This window comes from Equus quagga, chromosome 10 (genome assembly GCF_021613505.1).
Source record: "Equus quagga isolate Etosha38 chromosome 10, UCLA_HA_Equagga_1.0, whole genome shotgun sequence".
Taxonomy (NCBI): Eukaryota; Metazoa; Chordata; class Mammalia; order Perissodactyla; family Equidae; genus Equus; species Equus quagga.
In genome coordinates, this window is record NC_060276.1 from 97,481,466 (window position 1) to 97,495,216 (window position 13,751).

Below are 13,751 nucleotides of genomic sequence, written 5' to 3' on the forward strand. Positions count from 1 at the left end.
ATTTAAAGACTTGAAATGGTAAAACTACTAGAAGAAAACATAGGGAGAAAGCTTCTTGACATTGATCTGGAGAATGATTTTTTGAGTGTGACACCCAAATCATGGACAACAAAAGCAAAAATAGACTAGTGAGATTGCATCAAACCAAAAAGCTTTTGTACAGCAAAGGAAAAACTCAACAGAGTGAAAGGCAACCTATAGAATGGGAGAAAATATTTTCAAGCCGTATATCTAATAAAGGGTTAATATCCAAAATATTTAAGTAACTCAAACAACTCAGTAGCAAAAGTAACAATAATAACTTGATCTAAAAATGGCCAAAGAACCTGAATAGGCATTTCTCAAAAGAAGACATACAAATGGCCTGTAGGTGTATGAACCAGTGCTAACCATCACCAATTATCAGGGAGAGGCATTTCAAACCCCAATGAGATATCACTTCGGACTTGTTAGAATGGCTGTTATCAAAAAGACAAGAGCTTACAAGTGTTGGTGAGGGTGTGGGGAAAAGGGAACCCTTGTATACTGTGGGTGGGAATGTAAATAGGTACAGCCACTGTGGAACACAGTATGGAGGTTCCTCAAAAAGTTAAAAATAGAACTACCATGTGATCCAGCAATCCCACTTCTGGGTATATATCAAAAGGAAATGAAATCAGTACCTCAAAGACACATCTGCACCCCCATGTTCATTGCAGCATTATTCACAATAGCCAAGACATGGAAACAACCTAAATGTTCATCAACAAGTGAATGGATAAAGAAAATGTGGTATATGTGTATATATATGATGGAATATTATTCAGCCTTAAGAAAGAGGGAAATCCTGTCATTTTTGATAACACAAATGAACTTGGAGGACATTATGCTAAGTGAAATAAGCGAAATATAGGAAGACAAACACCGTATGATCTTAAATGTGGGATCTACAAAAAGTCAAAGTTAGAGAAACAGAGAGTAGAATGATGATTTCCAGGGACTTGGTGGGGGCGGGTGAGGGAAATGGGAAGATGTTGGTCATAGGGTACAAACTTTCAGTTATAAGATAAATAAGTTCTAGAGATCTAATGTACAGCATGGTAACTATAGTAACAATAATGTGTTGTATACTTGAAATTTGGTAAGAGAGTAGATCTTAAGTTTTCTCATCACACACATCAAAGGTCACTATGTGAGGGGATAGATATGTTAACTAGTTTGATTGTGGTGATCATTTCACACTGTATACATTTATCAGAACATCAAGTTGTACACCTGAAATATATACAATTCCTATTTGTCAACTATATCTGAATAAAGCTGAAAAAATTTTTAAATGGAGTCTGAGAGACAATTTAAAAAGACATTTTGTATAATTTAGACAGAGAATTGCTGAGGAAGCTCCGCTTCCTTCAGAAGACCCTCCTTGGCCCCTAAATTTGGTTAGATATCTCTGCTATTTGCTCTGATAACTCCCCTTGTTTCCACCACCATAATGCCCACCTCAGTTCACTTGCATTGCTTATTTACTGCCTATCCTCACTACTAGTTCATTTTCTCCTTGAGAAGAAGTTTACCCCCTTCACTGCTGTATCCCCTGTGCCTAGCTCAATGATTAACATAAGTACTAAAAAATATTTGCTGAACCCAAATTGGAGGACATTCTACAAAATACCTGGCCTGTATTCTTCAAAACAATCAATGATAAGACGTTCAAAGTAAGGCAAAGGACTGCTTCCTATTAAAGGAGTCTAGAGAGATATGACAACTAAACGCAATGCGTGAACCTGGGCCAGTAAATGAAAGACAATTAATGGGATAATTGCCGTACTATGAATAAAGGGTGTGGTTTAGATTATAGTACTAAAGCCATGTTAAATTTCCTGACTTTGAAATTGAGCTCAGGTTATGTAACAGAAAGTGTTTGAACTAAAGACATAAACGCTGAAATATTTAAGGGTAAAGGGCATGATATCTGCAAATTATTCTCAAATGGTTCAGAAAACACTATATATAATGTTACATATACAGATATTATATATACACATAGAGAATGCTAAATGATGAGGTGGCAAAATGTTAACAATTGGTGAGTCTCAGTGAAGGGTACATGGGAGTTCCTTGACCATTCTTGCAAATTTTCTGTAAATTTGAAATTACATAAAAAATGCTTTTTGAAAAAGCTTTTCTTGAATAAATGAAGGACAAAAGGATAACCACAGTCAGGAGGATTTTATGAAAAAGTTACCAACGGAGATGCTGGTAGAACATTCAGAGAAGAAGCAGGGAAGTTATGTCCAGCAGGAAAATATCCAAGCCAGTTTAAAATGTAAATGAGAAGTGAGAACATGGAGGACAATAAAGCTGACTTTGGGTTTGGCCAATCTATTTGGAGAGGCAGCCGAATGCAAGAATAGAAGCCAGAATTAAGATGCTCAGTGAGGCAATTGAAAGCTAGACAGATGATGAGCATCCTCACAGGTAAAACTCTCTCAGTTACTAGAAAGGCTACGATTTAAGACCTACCTAATTTAAATGCTTATTTTCTTCCATAAAGTGGTGCTAAGAACTATTTCCCCTTGTCGTTCTTTAAGGTTAATTTTTTTAAGTTGTAAATAAAGCAGTCTAAGGTCTACATCTTTACGCTATATGTATTCTTAATTCATGTTTATTTCCTGAAAATGGCAACAACTGAAAATCGCCATGGGCCTTTGTTTTAAATATAACTGTGTGGAGATTGTTGATTTTTGTAGAAAAATATTAAAACTATAAAGAATTTGTTGTTAAACTCTTTTCTTAGACATTTAAATATTAAATATTCAACTAAACATAAAGAATTTCCATTGGAGTATTGTTTAGATTGAATTCCATTTTAACAAATACAATAACAAAGTGTAATTCTTTCTAAGAGCCTAAAATGACCTACTTATAGTATGCATGGCTTCATTGTTTAACTCCTTTTTCATAGAATTGCTATTCATAACCACTTCCCCCAACCCTGGCTGGTGAGGGGGGTGGCGTGGGGGTGCACAGGGAGGGTTTAGTAGGATTAATGACTTCTGATTCACTTTGTATTTGAAGATTTTTTTCCCTTCATCTTTGCTCAGCTAGTGGAATCCATGATGAATTCTCATCTCCAAGGGGTAAGCTGTTATTAGTAAAGCCCCGTAGCTGGCTTATGACTCCTTAGAAATAGCATCAATTCCTTCCTTCTCTTGTGTTTGTTTCTTCTGGAATGATAGAATCCACGTAGACGTGCTCAGTCATCATGCTTAGGTACTGCTAAGCATGTAATGATGTTAGTTTTGTTCATTTAAGTTGTCTGTGTAATGAGTATCTGGGCTCATATCAGAAGAATAAATAAGCATGATTAGCATTCTACTTGTTTAGCATGACAAATATAGACCACTAAAGCTAGAATGAAGAAATTGAACAACAGAAGAGGACCATAGGTCATATAAGGATGACGATTAGAACAGAAATAGTATTTTTGAGAGAGTAGCATCGGGCAAGAGCACCAGATTGGAGGCAAAGAAGAGAATTTCGTAGATGGATATTTTGGAGGTAGGTGGTTTGAGTTACGATTAGCTCTAAGGTGTTCTCCATGTGTGAGTGGCTCCGTGGAATAGAGATGAAGGTTATTGTATTTGAGAAGTTATGGGATTATAAAACTAAGTTGTCAGGTCAAAGAAATTACAATAGCAAATAAATAGAACACATTCAAAAGAAAACCAAATGAAAAGGAAAACAATCTTTCACTGCATGCATGTGCTCTGTTCATTAGCAAGAAGGTCTCACTGTTGTTGTAATACCTTAATGAATAAAATACTTAAATGTATGTCATATTCAAATCCTTCCCTTTATTTCTGCAAAGAAAATCAAAGGAGAAAATTCCCATTCCACTCGACTGAGAAACCACTATATAATTAGTATATTAGTGTCTGATAAATTCCATAGCAATATATATTATTATTTTACAGTTTCTTTTTTTGAAACAGACATTTGCATGTGTTGAACAAAGAGTGGGATAAAGAGCTCTGATTTTGTTTTGAAATTCTTTAGAAATGCATACTTCTATGCAGTTGTGAATCTCCTTAGATTTTTAAGGAGGCTGCTTCAAAGGGTGTCATTAATAATCTTCTCAGGTGCTTACAAAGCATGTGTCTGTCAGCAGAATTAGAGAATCACCCAACTAGAGAACAGGCTTCACAATACCCTGAGACCTATTTTGTTCGTTAGAGAGGAAAATGGCTTGTTTTAAGTCTAAATTGACATGCTTGCTAATTTCAGCAGTAAAAGCTGTTCACTGTGGTCAGGTTTAATTTAGAGTCCAGTAAGGTTCAGGTTAAAGTTGATCAAGTTACTTCTACAACATACTTCTTAAACGAACTTTGTAATCCCAAAAGAAGGGAAAAAGTACGTGTACATTGGGTACCCAAAAAAGTACATTGGGTAATGTATCCACAAGTGAGAAGCAAAGAATAGCCTGGCTCTTTGATAGTGAATTAATATTAAATCAAAGAAAAATAACCTGATGAAGATCATCTTTGTTATATAAAAATTTCCAAGAATCAAAAAAACACAAATTTTGGGGGGCCGGCCCCATGGCCGAGTGGTTAAGTTCGAGCGTTCCGCTGCAGGCGGCCCAGTGTTTCGTCGGTTCGAATCCTGGGCGCTGACATGGCACTGCTCATCTAGTCATGCTGAGGCGGCGTCCCATGTGCCACAACTAGAAGGACCCACAACTAAGAATATACAACTATGTACTGGGGGACTTTGGGGAGAAAAAGGAAAAATAAAATCTTTAAAAAAAAAAAGCACAAATTTTCATTTAAATGACATAAACCATACCTGGTTTATTTGTTCACTGCTATAGCCATAGCACCTAGAACGGTACCAAACGCTTGATAAAGTTACAAAATCAAAGAATGAGTGAGTAAAGGAAGGAATTTATGTACTTTGTTAGCTATGTGTATTTAGAGTGCTTCGTTACATTTGAAGGGAAGACCTGACTTTATCTGAGGTTTCTGGGTGAGTCTGTTTTTAAACAATCTATTGAATGTATTGAACATTTCAGAATGGGAAATTCCAAGGTAGCTTTTCAACTTGCTGTGTCACAGATAACCAGAGTTTAACATTCGAACCCTGGAAAACATCTTCTTTTGTAAAATCTCTCTGCTACTCGACGGTGCCTCCTTTACAATTTGTTTGTACTCTTCAACTGACTTTTGCCACTTCCTTCAATAGCTGTCTTTGGCAATTTGTTCCATATTTCAAACACTCTTTTGTGTAAAGAAACCATAAAAGTTAGAAACCTGAAAATTGGATTTTTCTTCTGAGCAATCACAGCTTACAAATGTGGAAAATTTGTTAAAAGTTAGTCCCTCCAATTTTTCAATACAGAGAGGGGAAAATGCTCAAAATAGATGTGTAATGTTTGGATAAGTTCTTCCCGGTGTTTTAATACTACCAAAAGCAATTGAGCTTAAATGACGAGGTCTATCTCGCTACCTCTTCACAAAGAAACACTACAGAATGAGCAAAATTTAGCCTTTCCCAAAACAAAAATTCTTAGAAAATCAGCAGGAGTCGAAGAGTATAATAGATAAGTTTCGTAAACATTACCATGGACCACATTTCGTCTCTTCGCTTTCATCAGCCTCATGTGGTAGCAGAAAGATCAGATTTAAAAGCATGAAGACTTCTGGCTTGTTTATTAGTGTGGTTATTAGGAGAATGAAACAAGAAACATGTGTAAAACATCTGTCACATAGTGGTTATAAACTAATAATAAATATTCATTGTACTTTTCCAAATAAAAATAAAATAGATTCAGTTTTAGGATGAGTACAAAGAAGAGATCCTATTTTTCTCAAACTTTTTTTGCCAATATCGCTGAAATTTTGGCCCTTTAGAGAGAGGAAGATGACAGAGACAATAGATGGACACTTGAGGGAGGGAGGAATTTCTTAATGATTAACACAGCTACCTAAATTTTAAAAAATATGTTTATTGCCTTCATTCCATCTGGTACTTTTATCTAAAGCAGTGTTAAAGTCAGTTGTTATACAGAATATGAATACTAACTTCTAGTCTGGTGCTTTCCAGACTTACCTGATCATAAGAATTAAGTAGAGAATGTGTTAAAAAATGCACATTCGCAGCCCTCCTTGCTACTAAGTCATTCTTGGGGGGGGGGGGGGGGGGGGGGGGGGGGAAAGGAGGCAGGTGATTCTTATTGAGGGCGACTTTGGGGGAAGACTGATTCAGCTCAGCTGCATCACCTTCTCCTTTTATCGGTGAGGAATCTTAAGTACAAAGAAGTGAAAGAAGTTACATCTCTTAAATCACTTCTGCGCTTTTTCTGTTTCTAAAACATACACTTTAATTTTGACACTGCACAAAATGAGATTGTAAGTAGCTATCTTTCTCTTAAATACATTGTCTTAATTCAAAATTCTGTATCTTACTCGTGGTGCTCATAGACTGCTTTAAGTAAACACACGTGCTCTGAAATGAGTCCGTCTAAACTCTTAAATAGTGAAGCGGATCTACAATCAAGATTTTCATTTGAAATATTTTTGGTATCTAAGAATGAAATTTCTTGTTAAATTGTTTTCTATAAAACCTTACACGTTAGAGATTTATATCCAGTAACATCTTTTGTGTTTCTACAAGTGCTTTGGTTGGTTTGAAAATTGCATTTTACTTTGTATTGCAGAGAAGGAATGCGCAATGCTGGGGAACCTCAATATTAACCTATATTTGTTCCTTCAGGCAACGCTACAGGATTTGGAACAGAGGCGCCCCCAGTTGGAAGAGCTCATTACTGCTGCCCAGAATTTGAAAAACAAAACCAGCAATCAAGAGGCTCGAACAATCATTACTGATCGAAGTAAGTCTTTTAACACGCATATGAAACTTAAGGCAAGATGTATGAAAAGTTTCAATAATGGCTTAAGTCCACAGGACTCCACTGCGTTTATAAAAACAGTGCAAAATGGTTGTAAACTATCACTGCTGCACTATGATTTTCATCCGTAATGTTATCTTTCAATAACAATGTAATTCTGCGGATAGAGGAAATATAATTTTTGTGAATTCAGGCTTATATAGTTGAAAAGCGTGGAGCGGTGGGTGTGGTAAGCGTGGTGTGGCAGAACATTTGCTCCTCAGTTGTCATCTATCTGGGCTGGCATCCATGGAGATGCCAGTCTCTCCCTCATAGCCTTGGTTCTTGGTCCAAGCAGGTGGTTGCTTCCTGGAGCTTCTTTCATTCCCGTCTGCAGTGGTGCTTTCAGATCTGGACGTCTCTCTGCTACTTTGATGCCCTCATTGTGTAATATGAAAAATCGTTGTACCATTCCTTATGGCATCCTGGGGTGGGCGAGAATGTTGGGAGGCTGTCTAAGGGCCATCTGCCTAGACATTGTGCATACACTTTTCTTCTTTACACAGAGCAATTCAGAGTGACCGTGGTGGGGTCGGGAAGAGGGATAGGAGGAGGAGGAGGGGAAACTACTCTCCGTTCTGTTTCCCTCAGAGGCCCTCCTCAGGAAAGAGGCCCAGGTCGCCTCTGCTATCAGATTCTCTTGGATCTCCCTGGATTTCCTCCCTTCCCTCCAGGAACACACATGAATACTGACTTTTCTTACTTTCCCTCATTTCCCTTCCCACAAGCAGAGGAGTCTTTTCTAGTGCAGGAGTGGGGAAAACCTTCCTTGAATCATCTTTTTTCCTTCTAGATCTTTTGTCTTACACTAGGCCTAGGCTTTTGAAACTCAAAAAGCAAAACGCTATGTCTCCATAATTTACATTCTGCTGTGTCAACATTCTCCTAAGGAAGTGGAAGCAGAATGCCTGGCTGCCAGTGTGTTGTGGGTGGGGAAAGAGTAACCAGAATAAAAGGTTAATATTGGAAAGATGTTCTTAGTCATACTTGTATGTTTTAGGTAAATACTTAATGATAATAATTACTATTTATTGAATATCTCCTAGGTATCAGGCAGTATGTGTTGTGTGTGTGTAACGTGTTGTATGTGGTATGTGTGTGTGTATGTGTCTGAAATCTTTACAGAATCCTGTGAGCTAAATTTCATACTCCCCATTTTATAGATGAGGAAATGGTTTCTGAGAACAGTTAATCAAATTGCTCAAGCTTATAAAACGAGCAAAGAACATAGCTTGGAATTTTCAAATGTCTTTTTCTGACTTGAAGGTCTGTGTTCCTTTTAGTATGTTTACCACTTCCCATCTTGTTTTGTTGTTTTTGTTAATGACCTTAATTACTAGGAATAGCCTACATACTTTTTCAGTCTGCAATTATATATGTTTTGATTCAATTTCTGAAGACATTTCATCTTTCACTTGTAGTGATTGTTAATTAAAATAGACTTTTCTTGATTTTGAAATTTTAACTCTATTGTTGCTCAAACAATGTATTTGGATATACGCTAATATATTTGTTGGGTAGCACTAGCCACGATAACAAGTAAGCTCCCAGATCTTAGTGGCTTACCACAGTAGAAGTTTACTTTTTCTTCTGCTGTTATCCAAAATAAGCAGCATTCTATGAAGTCATTCAGGGACCCAAGACTCTTCTATCTTTTGTGTGCAGAACATCAGAGTCCTATGCATGTAATGGACAGATAAGGAATGAGTATTTCTCTTTGGAATTTATTATGAGCCAGGCCTGGAATTGGTGCACATGAATTCTGTTCATGGTCTATTGGCTAGAACTTGTCATGTGGCCACACCTAATTGCAAGGGAAGCTGGAAAATATTGTCCAATATTGAGCCCGGGAAGAAGAGGACCGAGTTTGGTAAGGAACTAGTCAATCTCTTCCACAGCTAATTTGGACAGGATGAATGCACTTAAGTTCAATAGTTTTGTGCAAGCTATAGGATGTCATTTCTATAACCATGTCTATAGCAAGGCAAGAGCAAAATTGCCTTGTAATGGCCAACATAGGTAGCTGTTTAATTGACGTAGTAGGGTGTTCCCCCCTCAAGCTGGAACCATGAGGCTTCTCCACCAGGCTGCAACACATGTAAATCTTAGTGAGTGATTTACTCAGTATGAGGCCGAGTTCCCATTACGCAGTTAAGTGATCTGTTTCTTGCCTAAGAAATATGGAAATTTGGCAAAGATGTTTATGCAAATCTGAACATACTATATAGAAAGTCATTTGTTATTTTACTAATGAAAAATCACTTCTATTTTTTCCCCAAGAGGAAAATAGCACTAATTTATTTTACAGTAGCCGTTCAACATTGTCTAAACATTTTCCATTATCCCTTGCAATCTTTGTTTTGATATTGTATTGACTTTTTCATGATGGAGATTAAAATGGAGTGACCAGAGGGCATGTGTGTATCTCTCGGCTAATATCTACTGATTTGAATAGTTGTGCTTTTCTAAGCTTTTGTCTTTTAGGAATGAATACCTTTATGCATATTTGCAGCATAGTGGAAAGATTCCAATCCAAATGGTCCAAAAAAACATTTTCTTAAAAGCAAGTGTCCTTTGAGACATGTCACATTGCTTATGAAGGGCATAAGCCGGAATCTTAGTTCCAAGTATGCCCGGAGCCTCTGATGCTGGCACCAGGGTAATTCTGACAAGATATGTTTATCTAAACAATGTCATTTGTAGCCCTGCTATGCTTCAGTTTATCTCTCCATTTGAAATCTATGAAATAGGATGGAATTCAATACTTAGAGAGTTTCAATCGTGTTCAAAATAAAATCTTTCTTAGTAGAGATTTGGTTTTCAGGGAACGGGCAGAAATAAAATACTGGCTCATAAAATTGTATTTTCTTTTTTTGAAGATTTCAGTATGCTTTTTTTATTAGCTTGAAACTTCTAGAAATACTTAAAAAAGAATCAGCTTAATAAAGAGAAATATTCAATAAGTGTATAATAGCATACTGAAACATTTTTCCTTCCTCGGTAAATCTCAGTCCATAACTTTGAACACTTGGGAAAATCTGCACATAGTTATTACATTCTATCAAAAGAAAAGTCCAGTAAAAAGCAATTCCTCTCTACTATACTAGTAATATCTACTCTAAAATCTCAAGTAGTTGCATCTGCCAAATAGCGACATGTTTCATGGTATAAAACTGTTTCCATGGTATCAGTTGTTTTCAGGTGATTGTATTGATAGAACTCGTGGTAATAATCGAGGTGAGAGAATAAATTTCATTCTAAGTACATTCAAATGAGAAATTCCCCTTGCTGTTTCTGATATTCAAACTGCTCATTTTCCTTCAGTTTTGTAGTTGCTGAATGTGTCAACCATTCATGGTCATTTTCTTCTGCAAAAGGGCTAGATTAGGGGACCAAAAACAGAGAAGAAGGCTCTAAAATTGCTTCCTTGGAGATTTCTCAATTATGCAAAACTCTTGTTCATGTCCATTACCACTGCAGATCATAATACCGTAATACCTCGCATAGCAGTGGAGAGGACGTGGAAAGAAAAAGCTGCTCTCTTTTATTGCACAAATAATATTGGTGATCATGGCTCACCTGACAATTGTATTTGAGAGCCTTGCTCTGTAGCTTCTCCCTCCATGGCCCCCGCAATTATCATGTTAAAGATCTATAGCAATAACACACATAGGTGTTGAGGGCCAGCTGCCTGGGCTGGCCACTTAGCAGCTTTGTGACCCTGAATGATCACCTGATCTCAGTAAACTATCTGATCTCAGTTTTTTCCTCTCTATATATATATTACCTGAATCTCCCTAAAGGTTGAGAGAATTAGATGAGCTAATACATAGGGAGCACTTAGATCCTAGCCATAGCAAGAGCCCAGTGAATGTCAGCGCTTGTTATTTTAATTATAATCTAGTTGGATTGTTTGAACGCTTAGTAGGAAAGCATTTAATAAACTCTTTGGTGGCTATCTGGTTCTTGTACTACAAAAAAAGAGGGAGAGAGAGAGATTCAAAAGACCAAAAGGAAAAGGTTGCTTTGGAAATGATGAAATAAGATATATAAACAGAATTAAACAAATATTTGGGTAAGCCTTTATGTGAGTGACACTACAAAAAGCAAGACAATTCATGCAAGTTATTTCATTTTCAATATTTACTATAATCTTAGGTAGGTATTATTGTTCTCATTTTAGAGACAGAAAACTGAAGCTCAGAGAGCTGAAGTGATGTGCCTTGCATCCTAGTAAAATGTCAAGTGACGGTCTAGTATTTAAACTCATGTCTCTATGATTCTAAAGCCAGAGGCACATTAAATGGAAAGGGCTGGTGAGTCACAAAATAGGAAGGAATATTTATTTGAGAACTTAAAATATTAGGAATAACCTGTTTGTTGTAATCCGGGTGTAGTTTTTTTGCTGCTCCTATTTATATCGTTGTCTTCTATGCATTTGGGTGTCTAAATATAGGATTTTCCCTTACCTGTGTTGGAAATGTACAGGATAGTGGACCTCGGTAAACTACTAGCTGCGCGACCTTAGCCAAGTGGATTCACTTCTCTAAGCCATGATCCCCTCATCTGTCATGTGGGGTTAATAATCATACTTCAGCTGGTAGGGTGATTGCGAAGATAATATCACACGATGTTTCTGGAGTGAATACTGACATATACTAGATGCTCATTCAGTGGTACATACTATCATGGTGAGATGAATTTGGTACCGAGGAACTGGAGATGGGAGAATATGAGAGTATAATATATGGCCTTCTATCAGCTAAACCAGGGGAGGAACTTCTGAAACAGAATGTTACGAGAGAGTTGTATTTTGTTTTTAATGGTTTTTTTCAGTGAAGACTTTTTCAAACCAGTCTGGATTTTTTTTGAGAAATTTGGTGACATCATATAAATTTTAAGGAAATGGATTTGTATCATATTGCTTAAAGAGCTGGCATACAGGGCTGTAGAAAGGAGAATGTTCTGCTGTATGAGAATAAAAATACTCTTCACAGGAGTTTTGAATGAACTGACAGTTTTCTAGCAGCTTTGTCAATCCATCATTCATTGCTACAACCAAACGTATGAAATCCTTCATGGTGAAATCAAAAGACTTTGTTGTTTTCCACATTTTTATCAAATCTCTATGGCTAATGAAATGCCAGCCAATATCTTCCTCTCAGATATTGTCTATTAGAGAGTTGCTTATTTTAGAAGGAGTGGAGTCAACCATATAAATTTCCTTCTTTTGACATCTAGCACCTACTGTCAAACTGTTATAACTACAAGCAGGGCTCAAAATTTATATCCACCAGGATGCCACTGGCAACCAAAGAGTTCAATTTGCTTCAGTTCATATTTGAATGCTTACTCTGTGCTAGTTAGTATCAGAGGTGAGGGAGGGGATACAGGAAGGAATAAGATTCAGCCTTTGCCTTATAAGAGCTCGCAATCAAATGTGGGTATTTGGACAAGTATATTTGGGCAAGGCTGTCTAAGATAAGTACTTCAGGAGAGCAGTATACAAAATACTGAGAGAAAGCAAGAGGATGGGAGATTGGCTCTAAAGGAGAGGGTCCTGGAATGCTTCCAGGGGGAAGATAAATTTGATCTGGCCGTGAGCAGGACTTTGAAAAGCAGAAGGAGGCTGGAGAGGGAAGCATATTTGAGGAAATGATGACAGGAGAATGCATAATTAGATTTAGGTTAGCAATAGTGTGACAGATGAATTTGTAGGAGTGGGAGTGTGTGTGTGTGTGTGTTGTGGAAGATAATGAAGTCAGTGAGACCAGTTAAGAAGCGAAAGAGCCCATGCTGGACAGTGGCAGTGGAGTGAAAAGAAAGAACTGAATTGAGATATATTGATTGGATGTGTGCAATTGAAGATCTAAGAGAGAGCTTGACTCTTAAGATTTTGAGATTCAGTGCTTCGGAAGATGGTAATATCGTAACCAGAGACAAACTCAGGACAAGTTGATTATGGGTGATAAAATAATATGCTTAAGATATAGCTGATGACCATAATGAGAAACAATTGAAAACACAAGTAGAGATTTCAGGAGCAAAGATACTTCACAGATTTGGAAGGTACCTCGAGTGGATGAACTTCCACAGAGACAGGGTGCCAGGGGAAAAGTGGACCTATGGAAAAGCCTGAGGTTGGCTTACATTTAAGGGATGTAAGAAGAAGAGTTAACACCACCCCTCCCAGTGACAGCATGCAATATAGAGGCACGTAGACAAACGCACACCGAAGAATGAGTTTATAGGTTTTGCACTATATTTTGTTTTCTGTATCTTCTGCTGTACAACCAATCTAATACAATAAGTTTCTTCCTGGTTCTTAGTGATATTTTGAATAAAATAAGGAAGTGTAGAAATCCTTTAGCTGAGAGTTAAAGATTGTTGTGTTTATATAGATCAGGTTTCTAACTCAACCCTCAGTATACCAGGAAAAATAGTCATTACCATTTGCCTTCTAGGTCTAATGAACTCTTTTGCTTTTTATTTTTTATATGTTTAAGTTATTTTTCAAATACTTTGCGGAAAGAAGAAGGAAGAGATAGTGAAAATCAACTTTATTAGACATTTTAATAAGAATTTAAATGCAACAAACTTCTTTTTGTATCAAATAAATTTTGATGCACTAACATCATAAACAATGTAGCGTCCCACATCATTTTAGCAAAACAGAGTGGTTCAAGTTCTTCAAGCAAAAAATGTGACGAAGGCCTTCCTGTTAAATGACTAGGTTAAAATGCCATATTTCCTTTCCATCCTTAAAAATATTTCGTTCACTCATCTGTCCATATGTTTGAGAAAATTCATCTAGGTTATC

At 36.9% G+C, this 13,751-nt stretch overlaps 1 protein-coding gene across 9 annotated transcripts in view; it reads left to right on the forward strand.

The window, feature by feature from the left end:
• DMD (dystrophin) overlaps positions 1-13,751 on the forward strand; it is a 2,273,580-nt gene that overhangs the window by 1,704,471 nt on the left and 555,358 nt on the right. For all 9 annotated transcript variants that reach the window (XM_046672830.1, XM_046672828.1, XM_046672833.1 and 6 more), the window contains one exon: positions 6,757-6,874. In XM_046672830.1, coding sequence (XP_046528786.1) covers positions 6,757-6,874 — 118 coding nt within the window. The remainder of the gene's footprint in view (positions 1-6,756; positions 6,875-13,751) is intronic.